The 24,717-nt window shown below is 43.0% G+C and overlaps 1 protein-coding gene across 3 annotated transcripts in view; it reads right to left on the reverse strand.

Annotated features, from left to right (window-relative positions):
• The window catches only part of UBAP1 (ubiquitin associated protein 1), a 57,677-nt gene that overhangs the window by 12,020 nt on the left and 20,940 nt on the right, over window positions 1-24,717 (reverse strand). For 2 of the 3 annotated variants that reach the window (XM_040963830.1, XM_040963832.1), the window contains exons 2-4: window positions 19,743-19,783; window positions 7,311-7,435; window positions 298-1,221 (exon numbers count right to left, since the gene is read on the reverse strand). In XM_040963830.1, coding sequence (XP_040819764.1) covers window positions 298-1,221; window positions 7,311-7,435; window positions 19,743-19,776 — 1,083 coding nt within the window. In that variant the 5' untranslated portion in view covers window positions 19,777-19,783. Of the gene's footprint in view, window positions 1-297; window positions 1,222-7,310; window positions 7,436-19,742; window positions 19,784-21,313; window positions 21,326-24,717 lie in introns of those variants that run through there. The other variant, XM_040963831.1, reaches the window with a different exon arrangement.

Consider the following 24,717-nt stretch of genomic DNA (forward strand, 5'->3'; position numbering starts at 1 on the left):
TCTGGGAAAGCAGCTGAGGATGATCCAAAGCCTTGGGACTCTGCACCCACGTGGGAGACCCGGAAGAGGCTCCTGACTTCGGATCGGCACAGCTTTGGCCATTGCGGCCGCTTGGGGAGTGAATCAACAGACAAATGATATTCCTCTCTGTATAACTGACTTTGCAATAAAAAATAAAAAATCATAAAAATTAAAATAAATCTTAAAACATACATATATATAAAGGAGGCAGCAGCTAGGAATTTACAAATCTCTGGGACTCTGGCAGGATGGGGAGGGGTTGGATTTAAAACTCACCGCGGAGCCTGCCTGTGGAGGTGATGACTCTTCTGTGCACACAGACAAGACTGAGTGGGAAGGCGTCTGGGAGGGTGCAAGGGTGGGCACCTCGGTGCCACTGTCCAAGTTCAAAGCTGAAAGCCCAAGGGTATGATGCCCATTGAGCTCACTGGCACTGCTTTGGGTGGAAGGCTTGAAGGAGTTGAGGAGCGTGCCACTGCGGAGGCAGGATGTGCTGTGGAAAGTGCTTGCCAGTTTGGCTGTCTTCTGATTGCTGTCATCAGAGTCAAGTTTGGGGAAGGATAGGGATTTGATATTGCTTACTGCAGGAATCGGGGGGAGGGACACTTTGGAAGACAGCGACATCTTTTCACAGTTGCCCAACTGTGGTAAGGTTATAAAGCCATTGGGTTTGTGAAGAGGCTTGAAATCTAGGGTTGCCCGCTCCAAGGATGCCAGGACCTCCTCATCCTGTAACACGGACCCGGAGCCACCTCTGGGCAAGTTACTGTCCAATAACTGAGCCATAATGGGTCCCGTGGCTCCTACTAGAATGTTTCTCAGCTCTTCTTTCTCATCAATGGTTTTTAACTCCAGATTATCAAATGGGTCCTCTTCACACTCAAAGTCGGCAGGATTGAAATCTGCCTTTGTGTGTGGGGGGCTGAGGGCTTTTTGCTTCGTGGCACTACTGCTGACCCGGGTTGGAGTGAGGATGCTGTTGTGCTGCAGGCTGGCAAGGATGGGGTTAATAGGAGGTGGCATTGTGGCTATACTTTGAGTCTTGGAGAAGCTCATTTTGTTATCGCCCTCTGGGCCACTCTTGGAATTGACTTTAGCTTCCGCCTCCTCAGCCTTGCGTTCTGCTTCCCGCTGGGCGTCCTGGATCTTCCTAACGTCCTCGGCCCACTCGATGGTCTTCTTTTCCAAGGAGAAGTCATACTGCAAAGATGTGGCAGAGAAAGGAGGTGTGAATGCAGGTGGCCACCCTCTCCCCACCCAGGTCGCTCAGGCCTGCACAGGGAAGACCCTGGGCAGGCAGAGTTCAGGACGTGCGAGACGATCCCCATTCAGCAGGCTGAGGTATCCAACGTCCTTACGGTCTGACCTCACTGGGTTCCCAGGTGACTTGTCAGAGAAGCAGAAAGCACTCCCACCACCTGCAGCCTGACACCCCAGGCCACACAGACTCTGCACGGCCTTTGCTGCTCTCCCTCAGGTCATCTCCAGGCCCAGAACTTTCCATCTGTGGCTCCAGCACAGCACAGCCCCCTCCCTCCTCTACCAAGTCTCCCAGATGATCAGGTGTTTCTTCTGAATTTGGTCAGCCACCTGGTACCACACCCCGTGCCAGGGACATCACAAACCTCTTGTGGCCAGCACCTCTGTTACAGCCTCGCTTGGTTTCTACTACCTAGCCCAGTGTTCTAAACAGCCACATGCTCAGCAATGACGCCTCCAACATCTGAGAAACACAAGACGTCATGCATCCCCAAGCACCTTTTGTGTATTACCTCGGGGGTTTCCTTGACAACCCTTTAAAGTCATTACTGAGACTCAACTGTCTTCAGCAGTCTCCATTTGCACAGGCAACCCCCAAGATCACAATACTAGTAAGCGCGCTGGTGCGGCCTGAATCTGATTCCAGGCCAAACAAGTATAGCTCCTGTGCATTAAACCACTGTCGGATGAGAGTGAGCAGGCAGCATGGTGCTGCAAGTGAAGCTACTGCTTCAAAAACCTGTACCCCACAGCAAAGTGCCTGCTTCAAGCCCCAGAGTGTGCACTTTCAACAAAACACCCTGAAGCACCTCAAAGGCAGAAGGAATGGCCCAAATATCCAGGTTCCTGCCACCCTCTAGGGAGCCTGGAATGGGGTTTCAGGCTTCTGGCTTATGCCAGACTCAGCACTGTCTGCTATAGGCACTGAAGGAGTGAACCAGCAGACAGAAGATTTCTAGCTGTTTCTCTTTTATAACATTTAGAAAAAATACAACGTTAAACCAACACTTGAGATTTTAGGACAAAAAAGTAATTTAAAATGGAAAAGAGAGGGCCTAGTACCGTGGCCTAGTGGCTAAAGTCCTCGCCTTGAACGAGCCAGGATCCTATATGGACACCAGTTCTAATCCTAGCAGCTCCACTTGCCATCCTGCTCCCTCCTTTGTGCTCTGGGAAGGCGGTCGAAGACGGTCCAACGCCTTTGGACCCTGCGCCTTTGTGGGAGACCTGGAAGAGGTTCCTGGCTCCTGGCTCCGGATCGGCACAGCACCAGCCGTTGCACTCACTTGGGGAGTTAATCATTGGACAGAAGATATTCCTCTCTGTCTCTGTATATCCAATTTTGTAAAAATATATGTATATATATATATTTTTAAATGGAAAAGAGAACCACTGCCCAACTATTTTAAAAAAAGCCACCTTGGGAGCAGAGTCAGTATTTAGCCCAGCTGTTGCAGCACCCTCATCCCTCTTCAAAGTGCCTGGCTGTGGTTCCTGACTCCAACTTCCCACAAAACAAGGGAGGATGAAGTGACAGTTCAAGCTAGGAGATCTGCACTTGTGAGCATCTAGAGGGTGAACCAGCAGCCCTGGCATCGGGAGCTTTTCCTCCCTCCCTCCATGTCTCAGATAAAAAAAAAAAGAAAAAAACCCAAAACTGTGTTTAAGATTTCATACAGCAAACTGTATTCACCTCATGATTCCTTTACAATCTCTTAAAGTATAGCTCAATTTACAACATTTTCATCTGCATGCTTAGAAAACATTAAAGCAAAATTTACACTGGACGGGGAAAACACATTTTAGAATTCACTCTAAAGCAATCGATACAAACAATGCTGGTACATCAAGATTGGAGCCACATCAATGGTTAAAAAAAGGATGGGAGGAGAACAGAGGAAATAATTATGCCTCAGTAAGATAAGCATTTCAAAGCAGAAGAAACATAAAGGTCTCTGGCCATCCCAAGCCCCTCGGCTTCTAACAAGAAGCCTACAACTGATGCGTGTCAAGAAGTTCACTGGCCACTGAGCCATCTGGGGTGCCCAGAAAGGCCCCAGGGGTATCCTCTTGCCTGCTTTCTGCCACTACAGATGTAAAAAAGCAGCACTGGGCAAAGACTTCACTGCTTCTATTTGTGGGGGGCGGGGAAGGGGATGCAATACAATTTGGCAACCGGCTAACAGCAATTAAAAATAGAAACTGTGAGGCCAGTGTGGTGATGTAACGGGCTGTCTCCATCTGCAGCACCAGTATCCCATATGGGCACCAGCATGAGTCCAGGCTGCTCCATTTCCGATCTAGTTCCAGGCTTATGGCCAGGAAAAGCAGAAAAGGCTGGCTTAGGTCCTTGTGTCCCTGTACCCACGTGAGACCCAGAAATTCCTGGCTCCTTGACTAGTCCAACTCTGGCCATTCCAGCCATTTGGGTAGTGAACCAGCAGATGGAAAATCTCTGTCTCCTCTCTCTGTTAACTCTGCCTTCCCAATAAACATAAATAACTCATAAAATAAATAAATAAATAAAAGTTGTAACCAACTTCCCATGCTATCAACACAGACCTCTAAAGTTTTGTTCAAAGAACAACTATAATTACAAATTTCTTTCCTTTCCTAGCAAATTTTATGAAGCTTTTAAGAAAATTAAAGTAATGCAGAATACTTGGAACATGCAAGCATCTTAGCCAACAATTCCTTGTGGTTTAGCTTTCCATAACTTCACTTACCTGTAGTCATTTACAGTCCTTAAATACTGACTGGAAAATTCCAGAAATGGGGTCTGGACTGTGGCATACTGGGTAAAAGCTGCCACCTATGGCACTGGCATCATTAACAATACTTCAGTTCAAGTCCTGGCTGCTCCACATCTGATCCTACTCCCTGCTAATGGGTCTGGGAAAGAGCAGAAGAGGGCCCAGGTGTCTCCTATATGGAGACTCAGAAAAAGTTCCTGGCTCCTGGCTTCAGACCAGCTAAGCTCCAGCCACTGCAGCCATTTGAGGACTGAGCCAGCAGATAGATGGTTGTTTTTCTCTTTCTCCCTCTCTTTCCATAACTGTACCTTTCAAATAAATAAATATTTTTTTAATTCCAGAAATTTTAATTTTGGAGTTCTGTGCCATTCTGAGCAATATGATTAAATCTGGCACCTTCCTGCTCCATCTCACTCAGAATGTAAATCACCCCATTATCCAGGATAGCCAAACGTAAACGCTACTCTCTCATCATGGTTATCAAATCAATTGCTTGGGCAGTAATTGCTTACATACGGAATTTAGCACCACTTGGGGTCTCAGGCACCCACAGCAGGATTGGGAACCTAAGTGTGCAGGACAAGGAGATTGCTATGATTTGGATGGCATCTGTCCCTAGAAAACTCATGGTGGCAGAGGTGGTGGAGCTTCGGACAGGTGGGACCAAATACAGGTGACTAGGAGATACAACTGTTTTTCTTGAAGGAGTGCTTTCTTGCTCTTCAAAACATCTTTTTTTTTCCCCCACATTATTATTTCTTCCTTCTCTAAACCCCTAAACTGAGAAAAAGCCCACAAAACCACTGGTCACAATCTGGAAGCTCCCAGGAGTTTCCTCTTGGTTCCTATTTCACTCCATGGTCTTCCCCTGCTGGAAGCCTTCCGCATGTGGCCAGCGGCCTCACATTCTGATGCACTTACAAGGCAACAGCAGCAGAGACTAAAAGGAACAGTGTAGCCCCAGACTTACAGCCTTCAAAAGTGTGTATGAAGTCTGTATGAAACATGTATCCTCAGGTGCTTTGTTAATAGCCACACCATACAGACTAACACAGGATTATTTTACCATTTTAATCTTTATGGACAACTATACAAGCTCATTATTGCCATTTTAAATAAGGAAATGGAGGCCTGGAGAGTTTAATAAATCTTTATAAGATTACATAACTATTTCATAGCCACTGCATCTACTGTACATATGTAACCCGACTCGGTTCTAAACCATGACACAAAGTGCTTCCATTCAAATGGAAGCTTTCTAGACAGACACCAAGATACAAAACACCAAGTATGTTGTAACAGCTTCTCTTGATGGAATTTTAACCGACAAGTTTTTACTACTGGGGCCAGCACCATGGTGTAGCAGGTTAAGCCTATGCCTACAGTATCTGCACCCCATGTGGACTCCGGTTCTAGCCTTAGCTATTCCACTTTCGATCCAGCTCCTTGCTGAATGACCTGAAAAAGCAGCAGAAGATGGTATAAGTACTTGGACTCCTATACCCATGTGGGATACCCACAAGAACCTTCTGGCTCCTGGCTTTGCACTGGCACAGCTCCAACCATGACAGCCATTTGGGGAGTCAACAAGCAGCAGATGAAAACTTTGTCATTCTAGCTCTCTCTGCCTCTCAAATAAAAATAAAAATTACAGAAAGCTTCAAGCCAGTCGTCTAGGGCTCTCATTCTGATGAGGACCACAGCCAAATCCCTTAGAAAGTCAAGTTTAAAGGTGCTATGTGAGTGACTGGCACAGTGGTACAGAAGGCTAATCCTCCATCTGCCGCACTAGCATCCTATATAGGCACCATTTCATGTCTCTATTCCTCCACTTGCAATCCAGCTCTCTGCTGATGTGCCCAGGAGACAGCAGAAGATGCCCCAAAGCCCTGGGCTCCTGTACCCCATAGGAGAAACAAAGGGAGCTCCTGACTCCTGGCTTCAGATCAACCCAGCTCTGGGTCATTGCTGCCATTTGAGAAATCAATCAGTAAACTGGAAGATTCTCTCCCTCCCTTCCTCCGTCCTGCCCACCCTTTTTCTGTATCTCTGACTTTGAAGCAAAATAAAACAAATAAATCTTAAAATTAAAAAAAAAAAAGTACTATGTGAGAGACTGTCATTGTGGTACAAATGGTTAAGCCTCCACTTGCAATGGAGCAAGCAACGCTTGCAATGACCAGCAATCCACATTGCAGTGCCAGTTCAAGTCCCCTGAGAAAAAAAATTTTTAAAGTAACTAAAGTTCTATTACGATTCATCAAAGCATATGAACTCTAGAAAGGGAAGACCAAGAATACTTCCTAAAGTAACAAGGGGATAGCTTAGTAAATCCCCAGAAATAAAACTCCTTTTAAGAGACAGTGATCCAGGCAAGCAGCTCTGTGTTCTGGGCCAGCAGAACTCCCCTCCAAAGCAGGCCACCGACAAGTGCACACTACAGGAAGCAAATGACACAGCACTGCTTGCTGCTTTCCAGCACTAATTCAGTACATTTATCATACAACTGAATTTAAAGATGAGAGGGTTAAGAAAGAAGTCCTGCAGAAATGATATTTAAGCACAAGTCTAGAAGAATAAGTAGGTAATGATAGCTTTTAATAAGGCAAAAAGAGAGGAATATGCCAGGTGGAGAGAGTAGCTCATGAGAAAAGGCAGGGCACAGGGAGGTAAGGTACAAGATTTGTGCAACAAAGTAATGTAACCTGGTTTGGAGAAAATGTGGAGAGGATGAGCTAAGGTGCTCTGCCACAGTCTACACTAAATTCAATAAGGACTGGTGATTCACTAAGCAGTTTAACAGGGGTGTAACAATTTAAAATGCTAAGGATAGTATTCTAGAAACAACATGGAAAATACTACTAGCAAAGGGGCTAATTAAAGAGGCCAATGCATTAACATATGTGTAAAGTAAGGCAGGGGTGGAACATACAACACAGCAAAAGATTATTACCTAAACTGAGTGAGAAGATAAGAAGGACATGGGCAGAGAAGGGAGTAGGGGCAAAAATGACAGTTACATGGGCAACGGGAGTTTGTTCTGTGCAAGGCAGAGACCCAGGAATACACGACCCACCATATTACACAAAGTACACAAAATACATGTGCCTGAGTGTATAAAACAGATTTATGTACATATGCGTGCAATCATGTGAGCCAGGAACTATCAGGAATATAAATAAGAGATAATAAAGGTTGTTCTATTTCACTAAACATAAAATGCTTACTTTTTAAAATCTTAAATGTACTAAACTTAAACTAAAAATCACCACTTACCTGTACTTCTCTGACAACCTGCAAACAATCAGGCAAGGAGAAGCCAATAGGTAGACCAACTTTAGCTGGTGTTTTGAATTTGTCTCCTATCTTAAATGGGACATCATCAAGGTAACTGAAAGTCCCTATAATCAAAAATAAAGTAGAAAATATCAGCAAAGAACTTTATAATATCTTTCTATAATCTCTATATCTACTGGATATGCATTAGTTATGGTCTCCAAAGACTCGACTTTACAGACAGAGCCTTCCTCTGACTGCTTACCTTCTCCTGACCTGGATCTCTGAGAAACCCTGCAGTATTGCTCTTACCGTTTACTTGCAGTTACACCCAAGTACTCACAGCCCATGACCTCTGCCTTCATCTCCTAGAAATCACTTGGCTGCCCCAAGCTACGGTGACCATGTTCCTAACAACAACAGACTGAAAGCTTCTGTACTGGCTGTTCCCTCCATGTGAACACTCCTCCCCAGATACTCAGGTGACCTGTCACTCCTCCCAGGCCTGGTAAGCAGGTTACCTCTCGAGCAGCCTCAGCCTGACCCACCCTCACTGTAGCACCTTGGGGCCAGTATTTGTCCTTACCCCACAGCAGCTCCCATCACCCAACAGCCATGACTTATTTCTTAAATTACACAAGGGTATTTCAAAAAGTTCATGAAATGGAATTAAAAGTTAAGGTTATTTTTGGTACAGTGATTTTTTAAAATCCATGCATATATTGAGTCTTTAAAAAGTTCACAAAAATGAGTACTCTGAAAAAAACTATGCATGGATTTCAAAATTTTACCTTTGTATTTTCCTATAAATTTTGAAGTACCATCAGGTTTATTATTTTCTTTTCCCAATGGAATTTAAGTTCTTTTCAGGCAAGCATTTACCTTGAATATACCTCACTCAATGGTATATTTCTTTAAACCTGTAATATTGCCTAGCACATATAGGACATTTAATAAACATTACTAAATTGGTAGACTTCCAACAAAAGAATTTCCCTGATTAGTATTCCTCTATTTCATAAAGAATCATTCTTTATTTAAACAAGCACTCTAGATCTAAAAACACTACTACTACCACATTCTGGAACAGCATGGAAATAGGTGAACATGAGTACTTGCTGACAAAGGAAAACCAGGTAAACCATGAGAACTGGCATAGGGTAACCAGGAAACAGAAGCTAGACACAACTGAACTGCTTTAACTCCCAAAGGACTCTTTGCTTATCATACATAACAAAACAACACAGAAGGTCCATGAAAGACACAATCTTTATCAACTCAGAGTCAGAAAAGCAGAGTGCCTCGTGTGACACTCTCATAGGTGCCACAGTTTCTCCTCGGGACAAGTTCTGGAGGGCCAGCTTTCCTGACAGAGACATTATGGACCATGAAACATGGCTGATAAAAATAAATTTTACATTTTCACTTTTAGTAGTCAGTAAATTAAGGCTTATTTATGGGCCCACACACAAGTGTATTTTCATGGGCACTTATGGACATGGAAGAGTCCAATTATAATTCTTCACAGAGACTGCTTTTCCTTCTAAAATCTATTCAGAAATCCAGCCTTATCAAGGTCAAAAGTACACCTGTAATTTTGCCATCAGTACAATTTCCTGAAGTTGGTATTCATTCAATACACCTGAAATATGTCATCTGGAAGAAAGTCCCCATGCTCATCCTTGGGAGGGAGAAGGGGGAAGGGGTCAGACTTAAAACATATCTGCAATTTGCTCAGCCAAAAACTAAATCCATTAACCATAATCATTAACACTCTAGAAAATTTTTCAAGTGTAGTTATACTTTCACATGTGCTGTTTTCTCAGCTGACAAGGCCTATCATAATCTTACCCACACTACTTGAGCATCTATAGTCATTAAGAATAAACTCAAGGGAACCACTTTGGTACAGTGGATTAAGCTGCCTCCTGCAACAATGGCACACCATGCAGGTGTGGGTTCAAGCCCAGGTTGTTCCATTTCCATTCCAACGTCCTGCTAATATAGCTGGGACACAGCAGAAATGACTCAAGTACTTAGACCCTTGCCACTTGTGTGGGAGACCTAGAAGGATCTCCTGGTTTCAGCTTTGCCCACTATCGGTAGTTGTAGCCATTTGGGGAGTGAACCAGCAGGTGAAATCGCTCTCTCGCTCTTTTTCTCTGTAACTCTGCTTCTTAAAAAAATACATAAATCTTTAAAAAAAAAAAAAAAGAAAGAAAGAAAAGAAAAGAGAAAGAAATAAACTCAGGCCCAGCACAGTAGCCTGGTGACTAAATTTTTTGCCTTGCACACATCTGGATCTCATATGAGCATCCATTCATGTCCCTGCTGCTCCACCTCCATCCAGCTCCCTGAATGTGGCATGTGAAAGCAGTCGTGGACAGCCCAAAGCCTTGGGACACTGCATCCATGTTCAAGACTCAGAAGAAGCTCCTGGCTCCTGCCCTCGGATCAGCTCAGCCCTGGCTGTTACAGCCACATGGGGAATAAATCAGCAGATCTTCCTCTCTGTTATCTCCCTCTCTGTATATCAGATTTTCAATAAAAATAAATAAATCTTTAAAAAAAGATCTTGTGCCCTCTGGCACTTGGAAAATATTAAAAGGTTTCAAAAAAAGCTCTTTTTAAAGAATTTTTACATGTTTTCTATGAAAATAGGTTCTCTGGGTGCAACACAATGGCTCAATTAGCTAATCCTCCCCTTCAAATGCTGGGATCCCATAGGGGCTCCAGTTCATGTCCCAGCTGCTCCACTTCCCATCCAACTCCCTGATTGTGGCCTGGGAAAGCAGTCAAGAATGACCCAAAGGCTTGGGGCTCTGCAACCTCAAGGAAGACGCAGAAGAGGCTCCTTGTTTCAGATCAGCAGCTCCAGTTGTCGCAGCTACTTGGGGAGTGAACCTGTAAATGGAAGATCTTTCTCTCTCTCTCCTCTCTTACAGATCTGCCTTTCCAATAAAAACAAATCTTTAAAAACAAAGAAGGAAAAAGAAAAGAAAGTGCTCCAATATTCCTGAAAGAATTCTATTTTGTGTAGTGCCCTGACAAATTGAGAAATTGGAACTTGAGCTTTACTTAAGATTCATTGGCAAGGTATAGTTAACTCACAAAATTAAGTCTTTTGCTTAATAAAACACTCCTTAAACAGAACTGTGTAATGTAGTTAATTACAAAGCAACATTAGAAAAATCCTTTCCATAACACTAATAAGTGCATTTGATAGATACAAAGATACAAGAAAATCTATCCACATTAACACTACTTAAATTGTCTTAAATCAACAGTTCTGTTGTAGGTACCCCATATTATGATAAAGCTACCTAAGCCAAAAAAACAAAGTTGCTTGGTTCTCTTGTCTACGTTTCAGTTAGGAAAGACGACAGTGTAATATATACTCAAGGGTTCTGGCATGGGGACAATTTGAAGTAGAACACCTTGAAAAAACTGCTTTCTTCCCTTGCTGAGCACCAATCAGATACCTGCTTGAAAAGGCAGTGTCTTTTCACTGATAAAATAAATGCCATCCCTAAACTTCCACAGTCCTTGACCTTTGCTAACAGGGAATGAGCACCCAACTGAGGAGATGGAAAAAACAGGACAAAAAGGTCCTCAAGATTCTCCCAGGCACGCTTCAAGGCGATCTCTAGAGCTAGGCTGTAACTGCTTTCGCTTTGCTGCTTGAAGTCTTGCTGCAATAAATCTTACAACTGTTGTAAAAAAAAAAAAAGGTCCTCAAGGAGATGAGAACAAAAACCAGCAACCTTCTGAGTAACAGCACCCACCGTATTATTTAATGATGATGTGGTAAGGATTACAAAAATGTTTCTTAAATATACTCTGTCTTATCTAACATATCAGAATACCTACTTAAAAATACCAACTTTTCTTGCTACTTAATACGTTCTACTTTTTTAAACAAATTAAATAAAAATTCAACTCACCACATGACCCAGAGCATTAAGTATTGTAGCTACTGATTTTATGGCTCACCCCAAATACTTTTTCAGTCCCTGTAACTGAAAAATCTCCATAAAATTAGGCCATTTTCCCAAAATCCATTTAGAAAAAAGACACCATGTGCAGCTCCGATGACTGCAGCTCCAGCAGCTCCTTGACCCGAGGGTCACCTGAGGCCACAGTGGAAGAAAATGGCTCAATGTGTAATGAATGACTCAGGATAAATTCTGGGAAGATGTCATTCTTTCTAAATGGCTGGGGGGGAGGAGCAAGGGAAGGTACAATTAATCCCAGGTAGAGAGGGAAACTCCTAATGAGGAAAGCAACTGGATTATGCGTAATTCAGGTTTGAAGTAATTCAAAATACAAGATTATTGAAAAATCAAGATCGCACTTAAAATAAGCAAATTAACTACAATTCTATGATAGGTAATCACTGTCTTAAAGCCATATGCCAAGTAACACTTGAAAAATTGTTATAAACAGCTTCATATGACATGAAGTCAAAAGGAAATGTTAATCAGGTTAACAACTACCCCACAAAACCAGCCTTTTATAGGTAATACATGATATTCGAGTTTAAAAAAAAAAGTGTGATACACAAACAAGAAAATTCAATCCATCATCAAGAGAAAAACAGACCAAACCCAAGGATAGCCAAGATACTGGAGTTGCCAGACAAGGGAACTTTCAAATAACTATTACAAATTAGTTAAAAGAGCTCATGGAAAAGATTAAACATGTGTGGGCAGATGGGGAATTTCAGCACAGACAGAAATACAAAAAGGCAAACAGTGAAAAGAGCATTATCATAGAAAATATTGTTGACTCATAAGCCAGCATATGCTAACCAGAAAACAAGACTGAACAAAGATTCAAAAAACATGAAATTAAATAAAAAGCAATAAACAAATAAATAAAACAGAGGAAAAAGTTTTTTAAAAACTGGATCCAAATTAAGAAATGTCTGGACAGTATTGGCCTCCTATATGTCACTAGAATCTCAAAAGTAGTAAAGATGAAGAATGGAGAAAACAACAACAAAAAATAATGGCTGAGAATATCAACCAACCTACAGAAGTTCACTAAACCCAAGCAGGATAAATATATAGATAATCACACCAAGGAATGTTGAAAACAAAAGATAAAGAAAAAATCTTAAAACCAGCTGAGCAAGTGTGGTGGAATGGCAATTGCCAGTTCCAGAGCTGCCTACTCTGGGAGCGCAAGTTCTCCAATTCCAGCCACACACCTGGGAAACTGCAGCCTGGTCCAACTCCAATTGTTGTAGCCACATAAGGAAGCAAACCAGCATATGAAGATGTCTCATCTCTCTGTCATTCAAACAAAACAAATTCTTCAAAAAAACAAAGACATGATGCCCCCTTGGGAGTGGGCTAGCACAGAGGCTCAAGCTGCCACCTGGGAAACCCACATTCCACATCAGAGCTCCAACTACTCCGTGATTAAATCCAGTTTTCTAGAGATAAAGCTTCTGGCACCAGACCTTCAAAGCCTGGCCTGCCTGGGACACCTGCATCCCATTATGCCTTGTCTGGTTCCAGCCCTGCTTCGACATCCCAGCCCAATTTCCAGCTAATGCAAACCCTGGGAAGTTCGATAGGGTACATTCCTGTCACCCACAGGGAGTCACGAATTGCATTTCAGGATCCTGGCTTTGGACTGGCTGGCCCCGGCCATGGCAAGCATTTGAGGAGTGAACCAGCAGATGAAAGATCCTCTGTCTCTCCCTTTCATATTGAAGGAACGCCCTGGGGTGGAATGGAGATGTCAGGTCCTGTGGCTCAGAAGGTTAACCAACTACTTCCAACACCAGCATCCCATACTGGAGTGACAATGTGCAGTCTAGCTACTTTGCTTGTAATGGAACTTTCAGCTACTTCAGCCTGGGAGGTAGCAGACGATATAGTTCAAGTGCCTGGACCCCTGCTACACAGATGGTAGACCAGAAGGAGCTGAGTTCTTGGCCCCTAATCTGGCCTTTGCCAATTGTAGTTGTTGTACATCTTTGGGAAATGAACCAATTGATAGGGAAAAACCAATCAATCAGGATCAGGATCAGTCTCAATCTCAATCTCAATCTCAATCTCTCTCTGCCGTTCAATTAGATGAAAATAAACAAGCAAAAAAATATTGGGTGGGGTGATAAATTACATAGAGAATAATTAAAATTACGTTGACTTCTCTCCAAAGCAAATTGCAGATCAACTTTAATAACATTCTAGAATAAAATGTTTATTCTATCAATCCACAGGAACATCATAAAGAGTAAAACGAACCCCTCTAGAAATTAGTCAACTGGTCATAAACTGAACAGTTTAGTTTGAAAAGGAGCAGCTGTGAGGAAGTGATAAAGCTTCAGTTACACAAAGTTCTGGGATCTATTTCACAGTATAGTACCTACAGCTAATAATACCATCCCATACACTGAAAACTGCTAAAAGTGTAGATTTTAGTTAAGTGTTTCTAGCACCCTCCCCATCCCAAAAGCAACACAGTTAAACGGTGTGTAAAAATAACTTAAGCAGGGCCCGGCATGGTAGCCTAGTGCCTAAAGTCCTCGCTTTGTATGCACCAGGATCCTATATGAGCACCAGTTCGTATCCTAGCTGCTCCATTTCCCTTCCAGCTCCTTGCTTGTGGCCTGTGAAAGTAGTAAAGGATGATCCAAAGCCTTGGGACCTGGCACCCACATGCCAGAGCCAGAAGCTCCAGGTTCCTAGCTTTGGATCAGCTCAACTCCGGCCATTGTGGCCACTCGAGAAGTGAACCAGCAGATGGAAAACCTTTCTCTCTCTCCTTCTCTCTGTAAATCTGACTTCACAATAAAAATAAATAAAATCTTAAAAATATACATATACATTGAGCAGCCACTTGCAAAGCCAGCATCCCAAATCAGAATGTGGATATGAGCCCTGGCTATTCTACTGCCGATAGTTTCCTGCTAATGTACCCAGGAAAGCAGTGGAAGAAGCTTTGTACAGGTATGCCTCCCACACACTAGGAGACTTCCATGCTCCTGACTTCCGCCTGCCAGGGCCCTGGCCCCAGACACTGCGGCCATCTGGAAAGGGAACCAGCAGATGAAGATCTGTACCTCTCACCCTCTCTGTTGCTCTGCCTGTCAAATAAATAAATCTTCAAAGGAAAAAACTCACATATAGTTGGTTCTCCAGATTCATGAATAGCACATTAGTGGATTCAACCAAAAGATTAAAAATCTTTTGGGAAAGCAATGGTGTCGCTACTAAATAACTATGCCTTTCTTGTTATTCCCTAAACAGTGTAATACTGCAGCACAGCATTTATGGTCTACTGGGCATTGTAAGAAATCCTAAGAGCATTTAAAATATGGGAGGATATGCTTGGGCTACATGCAAATATTACGCCGTTTCACAGAAGATACCTAATCATCCTAAAAATCCAGATTTCCACATTGGATCAATGAACCAGGCCTCTTAACAGGCACCAATACAGGAAAATGGAGACGGGATAGGAAGTTTTATGCTTTGATGAAGATACTTTCATGGGTATACATTTATCTCCAACTTATCAAGATGCAAACTTTAAACCTACACAGCTATTTAAGCTATCAGTCATATCTCGGTGAGGTGACCATAACAAGGGAAGGGAGGGCCACAGCAGGTTGGGGCACAGCACATTAAGCCATCACTTGAAATAGTGCCAAATGCTCCGCTTCCAAACCAGCAGCCCTGCTAATGCACCTGGGAAGCAGTGGACAATGCATCAAATATTTTATGCATCTGCCACCCATGTGGGAGACCCAGATGGAGCTCCTGACTCCTGGCTTTGATCTGGTCTGGCCTCAGCTATTATGGCCATTTGTTGAGTGAACCAAAAAAACAGCTCGATCAACCTCTCCCTCTAAGTGAATTGGCACACACACACAGATCTCTCTCGCTGTCACACTGCCTTTCAAATAACTAAATATCTAAAAATAATACTATAAAGAAGTGGGTAGTTTACTTTTATTAAGTTTTATTAAAAAGCCCTATTTTTTCTAAAACAAAATCTCAAAGCATTTTGACCAAAAGAATAATTTTTTGGGGGGAAGAAACAAGTTAAAATTCAAACACAATCAAGGTTTAAGTTGTGGCACAGTGTGCTGAGCAGCTGTTTGAAATGTCCATATCATTTATCAGAGTGCCAGTTCAAGTCTTGACTGTTTATTTCCTAACTCCCTTCCTGCTAACACATCCTGGGAGGAAGAGGATGATGCCCCACTTAGGAGACCCAGATCTCCTGTCTCCAATTGGTCCAGCCTTGGCTGCTATTAGCATTTGGACAGTGATCCAGTAGGTGGAAGGTGCACTCTCTCTCTATTTGACTTTTGAGATAGGGATTTAAAAAAAAAAAAAAAAAAAAAAGGAAAAGGGGTTACAGAGAAAAGAAGTGGTATGATGGCTCAGTGGCTAAATCCTTGCTTTCTAAGTCCCAGAATACCATATGGTTGCTGGTTCCTGTCCCAGCGGCCCCACTTCCCATCAAGCTCCCTGCCTGTGGTCTGGGAAAGCATTGGAGGATGACCCAAGGCTTGGGACCCTGTACCCACATGGAAGACCAGGAAGAAGCTCCTGGCTCCTGGTTTTAGATCAGCTCAGATCTCGCTGTTGCAGCCACTTGGGGAGTGAATCAAAGGACACAAGATTTTTGTTTCCTGGGCCCAGCACGATAGCATAGCAGCTAAAGTCCTCGCCTTGAATGCAAGGATCCCAGATGGGCTCCAGTTCTAATCCCGGCAGCTCCGCTTGCCATCCTGTTCCCTGCTTGTGGCCTGGGAAAGCAGTCTAGGACAGCCCAAAGCCTTGGGAGATCTGGAGGAAGTTCCTGGCTCCTGACTCAGGATCAACATAGCACCGGCTGTTGTGGTCACTTGGAATCATCGGACAGAAGATCTTCCTCTTGTCTTTCCTCCTCTCTGTTTATAGGACTTTGCAATAAGAATAAATAAATATTTTAAAAAATAAAAGTGCAAGGCTCCTAAGTTTTGTATCTAACCAGAGCCAAAGGTTTCCATTTCATACAATATATGCACTATAGCCTCAAAAATCTTTGAAAAGAAACTCTTTGAATTCTTTACTGTCATTCAGGAATATAAGACTATGAATAACAGTGGGAAAAGTTCAAATACAGTTGAAAAGAATGAACTTGAAAGTAAATGCTGGTCAATAAGCAAAGCACAACACATAATCAGCTCCAAATATTCAGAAACAGAGGCATCTTAATATTTCAGTCACAAAGAATAGAAAAAAAGTTTTCAGTCACAGCAGTTATTACTTCATTGTTGACATGCTACATACCCTAAAAATTACAGCCACACCCATTAATCCCACAATGGACTAGTCAGACAATACTTAGCTTGGGGGGAACCAATTATCCACATGCTCGTTAAACTATGCCATCAGATTCCTTTGATCAAAGAAACCAAAACTCCATCTGCATGAGGCTAACCATTTAAACTTGCAAGTAACAAGATAACCAACACAGCCATTTGGAGATTGGTATATTCTGTACTAATAGGCCAAGAAAGCAAACTAGGGAATGATCAAATAAACATGGGAGCACAGGAAAGTGGTGAGGAAATGCAAAGAAGATTCCTGACAAATGGAACAAAAAACAGCCATAGGTTCCCGGCTCTCTAATTTCAACGCTGTAAGATGCCAGTGAACTTAGGTTTACTGTGCTCAGGTGCCTACAAGATTGCCCATTAAATATTTTCCACCTGAGACAGGCATATGCCCTACCAGCTATAACATATATCCATCTAGGAAACAGCACCAGGGCATACAAAAGTAAGCCTCTGCCTACAGAGAATCCACACAACAGACCTGGAAGAAGCTCCAGGCTCCTGGCTCAGTTCTAGATGTTGCAGCCATCTAGGGAGTGAAGAGCAGACAGAAAATCTTGTTCTATCTATCCTCTGTATGTAACTGCCTTTCAAATAAATATTTTAAAAAATATTTCCAGGCCCAGCGCAGTGGCCTAGCAGCTAAAGTCCTTGCTTTGAACATGCTGGGATTCCACATGGGCTCCAGTTCTAATCCCAGCAGCTCCACTTCCCATCCAGCTGACTGCTTGTGGCCTGGGAAAACAGTCAAGGATGGGCCAACACCTTGGAACCCTGCCCCCACATGGGAGACCTGGAGGAGGTTCCTGGCTCCTGGCTTCAGATCAGCGCAGCACCGGCTGTTGCAGTCACTTGGGAATTGAATCATCGGACAGAAGATCTTCATCCCTGTATCTCCTCCTCTCTGTATATATGACTTTGCAATAAAAAATAAATCTTGGGCCCGGCAGCGTGGCCTAGCAGCTAAAGTCCTCACCTTGAACGTGCCGGGATCCTATATGGGCACCAGTTCTAATCCCAGCAGCCCCACTTCCCATCCAGCTCCCTACTTGTGGCCTGGGAAAGCAGTCGAGGACGGCCCAAAGCCATGGGACCCTGCACCCGTGTGGGAGACCAGGAAGAAGTTCCTGGATCCTGGCTTCAGATCAGCACAGCACCGGCCATTGTGCTTACTTGGGGAGTGAGTCATTGGACAGAAGATCTTCTTCTCTGTCTCTCCTCCTCTCTGTATATTTGACTTTGTAATAAAAACAAATGAATCTTTTAAAAAAAATATTTCCATCCCACATCAGAGAACATGGTTTCAACATGCAATTCTAGCTCCTGACTAGCTTCCTGATAATGCAGACCAGGAAGTGATAATGGCTCAAGAAATCAGGTTCCTGACACCGCTGTGGGGACCTGGACTGCATGCCCAGCTCCTGGCTCAGCACAGCCTCTTCCTTGCCATTGTGGACATTTGGAGAGTGAGCCAGCAAATGGTAGTTCTCTCAATACATATACATTTAATTCCCCACATATTCACTTAGGTTTATTCCTCAAACTACTTGATATTTAAAAAGCAGAATTCTCCCCCTCTAAAAATCAAAGTAAAGCCACTGAAATTCAACCAGGAACTCTACAGTTAGAACCCTACTAAACCAGAAGCAACATGAAGATCAGAAAATTTTCTCCCAAATTTTCCTCAGCTAGAAATTTTTATTTAAATACATTTTGTTAGGAATGTAAAGAGATGGAGGAAGTTCTTTAAAAGAAAAAAAAAGACCTCCGGAACTGGAATCTTCTCTTTAGCCTGTTCAGCTGAACACCCATCCTAGGGCACAAACTTTTTTCAAATCAAGGACTAAGATAACACTGTGAGTTTAACTTATCATTTTTGCTGGTTTCTCTGCAGACGCCTTTCCTGTGTTCTTGGCTCTGTGCTTTCTCTTCCCTTAAAAAAATGATCCAGAGACAACTTCAGATCTGCCTCTCTCACTGAGAAATCCTCCGGGATCCCTTAATAATCCTTACTCTGGAGCTAGCTCACCTGGAAGGCCTACCGCCTGAGCTGCCAGGGAGTGCCGACTCCAGAGCTGGAATGATTTAATTCTAAAAGGTTTAAATAAAATATTGGCAGGTTATGTATGTCAGTATACGAACAATGGTATCAAAAACAAAAATACACAGACGTTGATACCACAGTGCCTGAAGTTGTACCACCCCAACTGGATCAAGTGACACTGTCAAGGAACAATTATAGCCAAGAAGAGCTCAGAACACATGAACTCCTGGAAAGTTCATTTATTTATTTGAGAAGCAGAGCTACAGAAAGAAAAGATCGAAATCAAGATCTATCCACTGGTTAACTCCCAAAATGGCAGCAACAGCCAGGGCTGGGTCAGACCGAAGCCAGAGCCTGGTCCCACCTGAGTTCAGCGTCCCAAGTATGTTGGCATCTTCTGTTTCCTTCCCTAATCCCTGAACTGCTACACCAACTTGAGAAGCCAGATGAAGCTCCTGGCTCCTGCCTTCAGCCTGCTCAGCCCCAGCCGTCACAACTATTTGGGGGAATTAATCAGTACATGGAAGATTTCTCTCTCTCCCTCTATTTCTCTACAATTCTGCCTTTCAAATAAATAAAATAAATCTAAAGAAAGAAAGAAAACAATTACTTCCTTTTTAGAGTGAGGACTAAACCAGAACATCTTAAAGCATTTTCTACAGGGTGATAATTTTAAGAGTTATAATATTACAAAGAATTATCTCAAAGGTTATAATTTTTTCACACCACCAGGGACACCAAGGAACACGTCAGGAAATAACAGACTTTCTTCAAAACCCTGCTGAAGATGGACAAACCTGGGCAGGCTCTTTAGCCTACCCTTAGTAATTTCAGCTACAATATCCAGGAAGATTCTACCACTTAGCCTAAAATACTTGAAAATTAAAGATCTCTGAATATATATGCTACATTGCTACACAATTTCATTTTTCTGAAACCATTCATTTAAAAAGACAAAAAGGAGCACTTAAAACTGTACTAAGTGGTTTAAAACTGATAAAATCATAACTTAACTCATGATACTGAGCAGTTCACTTACCATGACTATCTGCACCCAACTTCTTAGAAGCCATTTATAACCTGGAAAAAAAAAAGGAAATTTACTTAGGTGCATGATGTCATAGGTATAAATGAGTAATTCAAGAAAATTCAGACTACAAAAAAAAAAAAAAAAACAACCAAAAAGTCAAAAGTTTAATGACTGACATAGCCTCACCTTTTTCGTTTAAGATTTAATTTTTTTTTTTTTTTTAATTTAAAAGACAGATCTACACAGAAAAGAAGTGACAGAAATAGAGCTCATCCATCCATGGGCTAACTCCATGCCACAACAGCCAGAGCTGAGCTGATCCAGAGCCAGGGACCTCCTCCAGGACTCCCAAGTAGGAGCAGCATTCAAGGCTTTGGACCATCCCCTGGGCTGCTTTCCTAGGCTACAAGCAGGAAGTTTGATGATAAGTGAAGCAGCTGGGACAGGAACCCGTGTTCACCTGGGAAGCACTGGCAGATTAGCCCATTATACCACTGCATCAGTACCTCACTTCTGTAATTTTTTTTTAAGGTTTACTTATTTTCATCTACTTGAAAAGAACGACAGGGGTCTGACACAGCAGCCTAGTGGTTGAGGTCCTTGCCTTGCAAGCACCAGGTCCCATGTGGGCACCGGTTTGTATCCTGGCTGCTTCACTACTGATCCAGCTCCCTGCTGTGGCCTGGGAGAGCAATTGAGAACAGTCCACAGCCTTGGGACCCTGCACCCGCATGGAAGACTTAGACAAGTTCCTCAAGTTCCTATACCTCCTGGCTTCAGATAGGCTGAGCTCCAGCTGTTGTGACCACTTTCATCTCCTCCTCTCTGAATATATGTCTTCCATTAAAAATAACTAAATCGTAAAAAAAAAAAAAAAGAAGAAGAAAGGAGAGTGACACAAAGAGAGATAAAAAAGACAGACCTTCTACCCATTGGTTCACTCAGCAAATGGCAACAACAACCAGGATTGGGCCCAGCCAAAGCCAGGAGCCAGCACCTCCATCGTGGTCTAGGGGGTAAAGTAACCCAAACTATTTGCATCATTTTCTGCCTTCCCAGGTGGAATCGGCAAAAAGCTAAATCCAAAAGCCAGTTTCTGGGTCTTGAACCAGCAATTGCTGCCATCAAAAGAAGCAGTTCAACCACCTACACCACAGTGTTGGTCCCACCCTCCAAAAGACATTTGGGCAGAGACATTATTTTATTAAACAAAACATGTCTTTCTTAAGTCTCCATGCTTACAAAGTGTACTAGTGAATAAACAATTTATATGCTACCAAAATAATTTGAGTGTGTGTATTCCTGACATAAACCAAAAGTATGTCAACAGCAGATCCGGAGACTTGACTTTACTCATGGAAGTAAATATTGCTTAGATAATGATGACTGTTAACATTTAAATTTCTGGGCCCAGTGTGGTGGCCTAGAGGCTAAAGTCCTTGCCTTGAACATGCCAGGATCCCATATGGGTTTTGGGTCTAGCTCCAGTGGACCCACTTTCTATCCAGCTCCCTGCCTGTGGCCTGGGAAAGCAGTCAAGGACGGCCTAAGCCTTGGGTTCCTGCACCTGCATGGGAAACCTGAAAGAAGCTCCTGGCTCCTTGCTCTTGGCTTCGGATCAGCGTAGCATCAGCCGAAGCAGTTACTTGGGGAGTAAATCATCGGACAGAAGATCTTCCTCTCTGTCTCTCCTCCTCTCTGTATATCTGATAAAAATAATAAAAATAAATAAAATTTATTTTTCTAATAAAAATAAATAATTCTTTAAAAAAATTTAAATTTCTGGGGCAATAAGTTAGGCCACCATCTGCCAAGTCAGCACCCCAACAGGTGACAGTGCTGGCTATTCCACTTCTGATGCAGGTCCCTGTTTACGCACCTGGGAAAGTTGGGAAAGTAGGGAAAGATGGCCTAAGTACTTGGGCCTCTGTGTCGACACAGGAAACTGGATGGAGTTTTAGGCTCCTGACGTCAGCCAGGCCCAGCATAAGATGCTGCAGCTATCTGGGGAGTGAACCAGTGGATGAAGCTTTCCCAGCCCAAAGCCTTGGGACCCTGCACCCGCGTGGGAGACCTGGAACAAGTTCCTGGATCCTGGCTTTGGATTGGCACAGCATCAGCCGTTGCAATCACTTGGGAAGTGAACCACTGGACGGAAGATCTTCCTCTCTGTCTCTCCTCTCTGTATATCTGCCTTTCCAATAAAAATAAATAAATCTTTAAAAAAAAAAAAAACAAGTAAACCAGTGAGTAAAAAAAATTAACCATTAACCATGTTTAGCTTTTTGATCTAATGACTTATGACAAATATAATTATGTAACATGGCACAAATATAAAACTGTCCATGTTCCCTTCAAAAAGGAGATACAAAGACTTTCCAACTGCCTACAATGGCCAGAACTAACCCAGTACGAAATCAGAAGTCAGGTGCTTCCTCCAAGTCTCTAACATGGGTGCAGGGGCCTAAGCAGCTGGGTCATCCGCCACTGCTTTCCCGGGCTGTTTACGGGACTAAATCAGAAGTAGAGCAGCAGGGATTCAAACTGGAGTCTATAGGGGATGCTGGCAAGGTAGGATGGAGGCTTAGTCTACTATGCCATGGCGCCAACACCAATGAGTCTGCTATACTATGGCACTGGCACTCCCATGTTTTGTTTTGTTTTGTTTTGTCTTGTTTTGATTTGGTTGTTTTGGAGAGATACAGAGAGAAACAGAGACAGAGAGGAACATCTTCCACCTGATGATTCACTCCCAAGCAGCCACAAGGCCAGAGCTAAGCCAGTCTGAAGCCAGGAGCCAGAAGCCTCTTCCAGGTCTCCCACACGGATGCAAGATCCTAAGGCTTTGGGCCGTCCTTGACTGCTTTCCCAGGCCACAGGCAGGGAGCTGGATGGGGAGTGGAGCCTCCAGGACACGAACTGGCACCCATATGGGATCCTGGTGCTTGCAAGGCAAGGATTTTAGCTGCGCGACTATGACGTCAGGCCCCCTTGTTCCTTTTAATAGTCAGTTTCTGATACCTAGTTAGTTTTGCGTCCCTATGCTTTCTGCCTACTCCAGAGCATCATATACAAAATTACATAGCATAGATTTATTTTTTCTTTTGCTTTTATTTCTTTGTTGTTTTTTGCAGTTGTTGTTTTGGGCTTTTTTGTTTACTTTTTCTTCATTTTGCTTTTCCACTTTTTAAATTTTTAATAGTATACGATCTTCTAGAGTCAGGCTTATTTATTTATCATGGCACACTTCAGACCCATTTTTACAATGGTACTGAACCAGTATTTTCTCCTTTTGCATTACTAAGGAATACTTCATTGTGTCAGTATGAAAGCATCTCACTCAGGCACACGTCATTATCACATCAGCACTTAGCACGGCCATTTGCCCCTTTCGGCCATTCCGATGGGTGTGGTGTGTTCTTGGGATTGACTTTGTACTTCCCTAGTGACTAACATCTTCCCATGTGCTCACTTGCATGTGAAGATCTTTTCTGATGAAGGATCTATTCACCTTTGATTCATTTATTTTATTAAGCTTTTATTAATGAATCTAATGAGTTCTTTATATATCCTGGATGTAACTCCCGGATCAGAAATGCACTTTGCAAGTATTTTCTCCCAAACAACGAACTGATATTCTTTTTCATTTTTTTTCTTCCTTTTTCTTATTCACGAGGTATACAGTTAGAGCAAGAACACGGGGACTATATGTTTTCCATCTGCTGGTCACTCCCTGAACGGCCACAAGCACTGGGCTGGGCCAGGCCTGAAGCGAGGAGCTAGGAGCTAGCTCTCAGAGAGTGGCGGGAACCCAATTACCTGAGCCACGCTCACTGCCACCCACTAACAGGAAAGCTGAAGTCAGGAGCCAGAGCCAAGCATGGCACCCAGGCACACTAATGTGGGACACAAGCATCTGAACTACAAAGTCAAAGGCCTGCCCCTACTGATGATATTTTAACCTATGAAGTGAAACACAATTTGATTTTGCAAAGTTCAAAATTCAAAATCAAGAAATTATATGGCTATCTGAAATTGCACTAATATGTTTCCTGCCTGATGACATGAAATTTTCACTATGATGTACATTTTTTTAATTTTTTTATTTTTACATTTATTCTTATTGAAAAGGCAGAAATATAGACAGAAAGAGACAGAGAAAGAACTTCTGTGCACTGGTTCACTTTCCAAATGGCACCCATAAGACAGAGCTGAGCCGATCCAGAGCCAGGAGCTTCCTCTGGCTTTCCCATGCAGGTACAGGGTCCCAGGGTTTATGCCATCCTCCACTGCATCCCCTGACCACAAGCAACCAGGGAGCTGGATGGAAATTGAGTAATCAGGATACAAGTCAGTGCCCATATGAGAGCCCAGCACTTGAAGAGGAAGGATTAGCCAATGGAGCCACTGCGCCAGGCCCATGATAGATATTTGCAACACTGAATTTCTTCCCTATACAAAAGGGGGGGAAAAAATCACTAAGTCAGGGTAAACTGGTTTATATACCTCTTAGGTTCCTTTAAAGAAAAGCATATATTGGACCCATCGCGGTAGCCTAGCAACTAAATTCCTCGCCTTATAAGCACCAGGATCCCATATGGGTGTCGGTACATGTCCTGAAGGTCCCACTGCCATCCAACTCCCTGCTTGTTGCCTGGGAAAGCAGAAGGGGACAGCCCAAAGCCTTTGGACCCTGCACCTGCATGGGAGACCCAGAAGAAGCTCCTGGCTCCTGGTTTCGGACTGGCTTAGCTCCAGCCACTGTGGCCACTTGGGAGTGAATCCTCAGGTAGATGTTCTTGTCTCCTCCTCTCTGTCTCTCCACCTCTCTGTTATCTGGCCTTCCAATCAAAAAAATAAAATATATCTTTAGAAAAAGAAAAGCATATAAGCTGAAAAATGCAAATTCTGGAGTCAGCATAATGGCACAGCAGGTTAAATTATCACTTGCATTGCCAGCATTGACTGGTATTTCGGAGTTCTT

Source organism: Ochotona curzoniae, unplaced genomic scaffold (assembly GCF_017591425.1).
Source record: "Ochotona curzoniae isolate NIBS_2020 unplaced genomic scaffold, NIBS_Ocur_1.0 scaffold_3208, whole genome shotgun sequence".
Lineage (NCBI taxonomy): Eukaryota > Metazoa > Chordata > Mammalia > Lagomorpha > Ochotonidae > Ochotona > Ochotona curzoniae.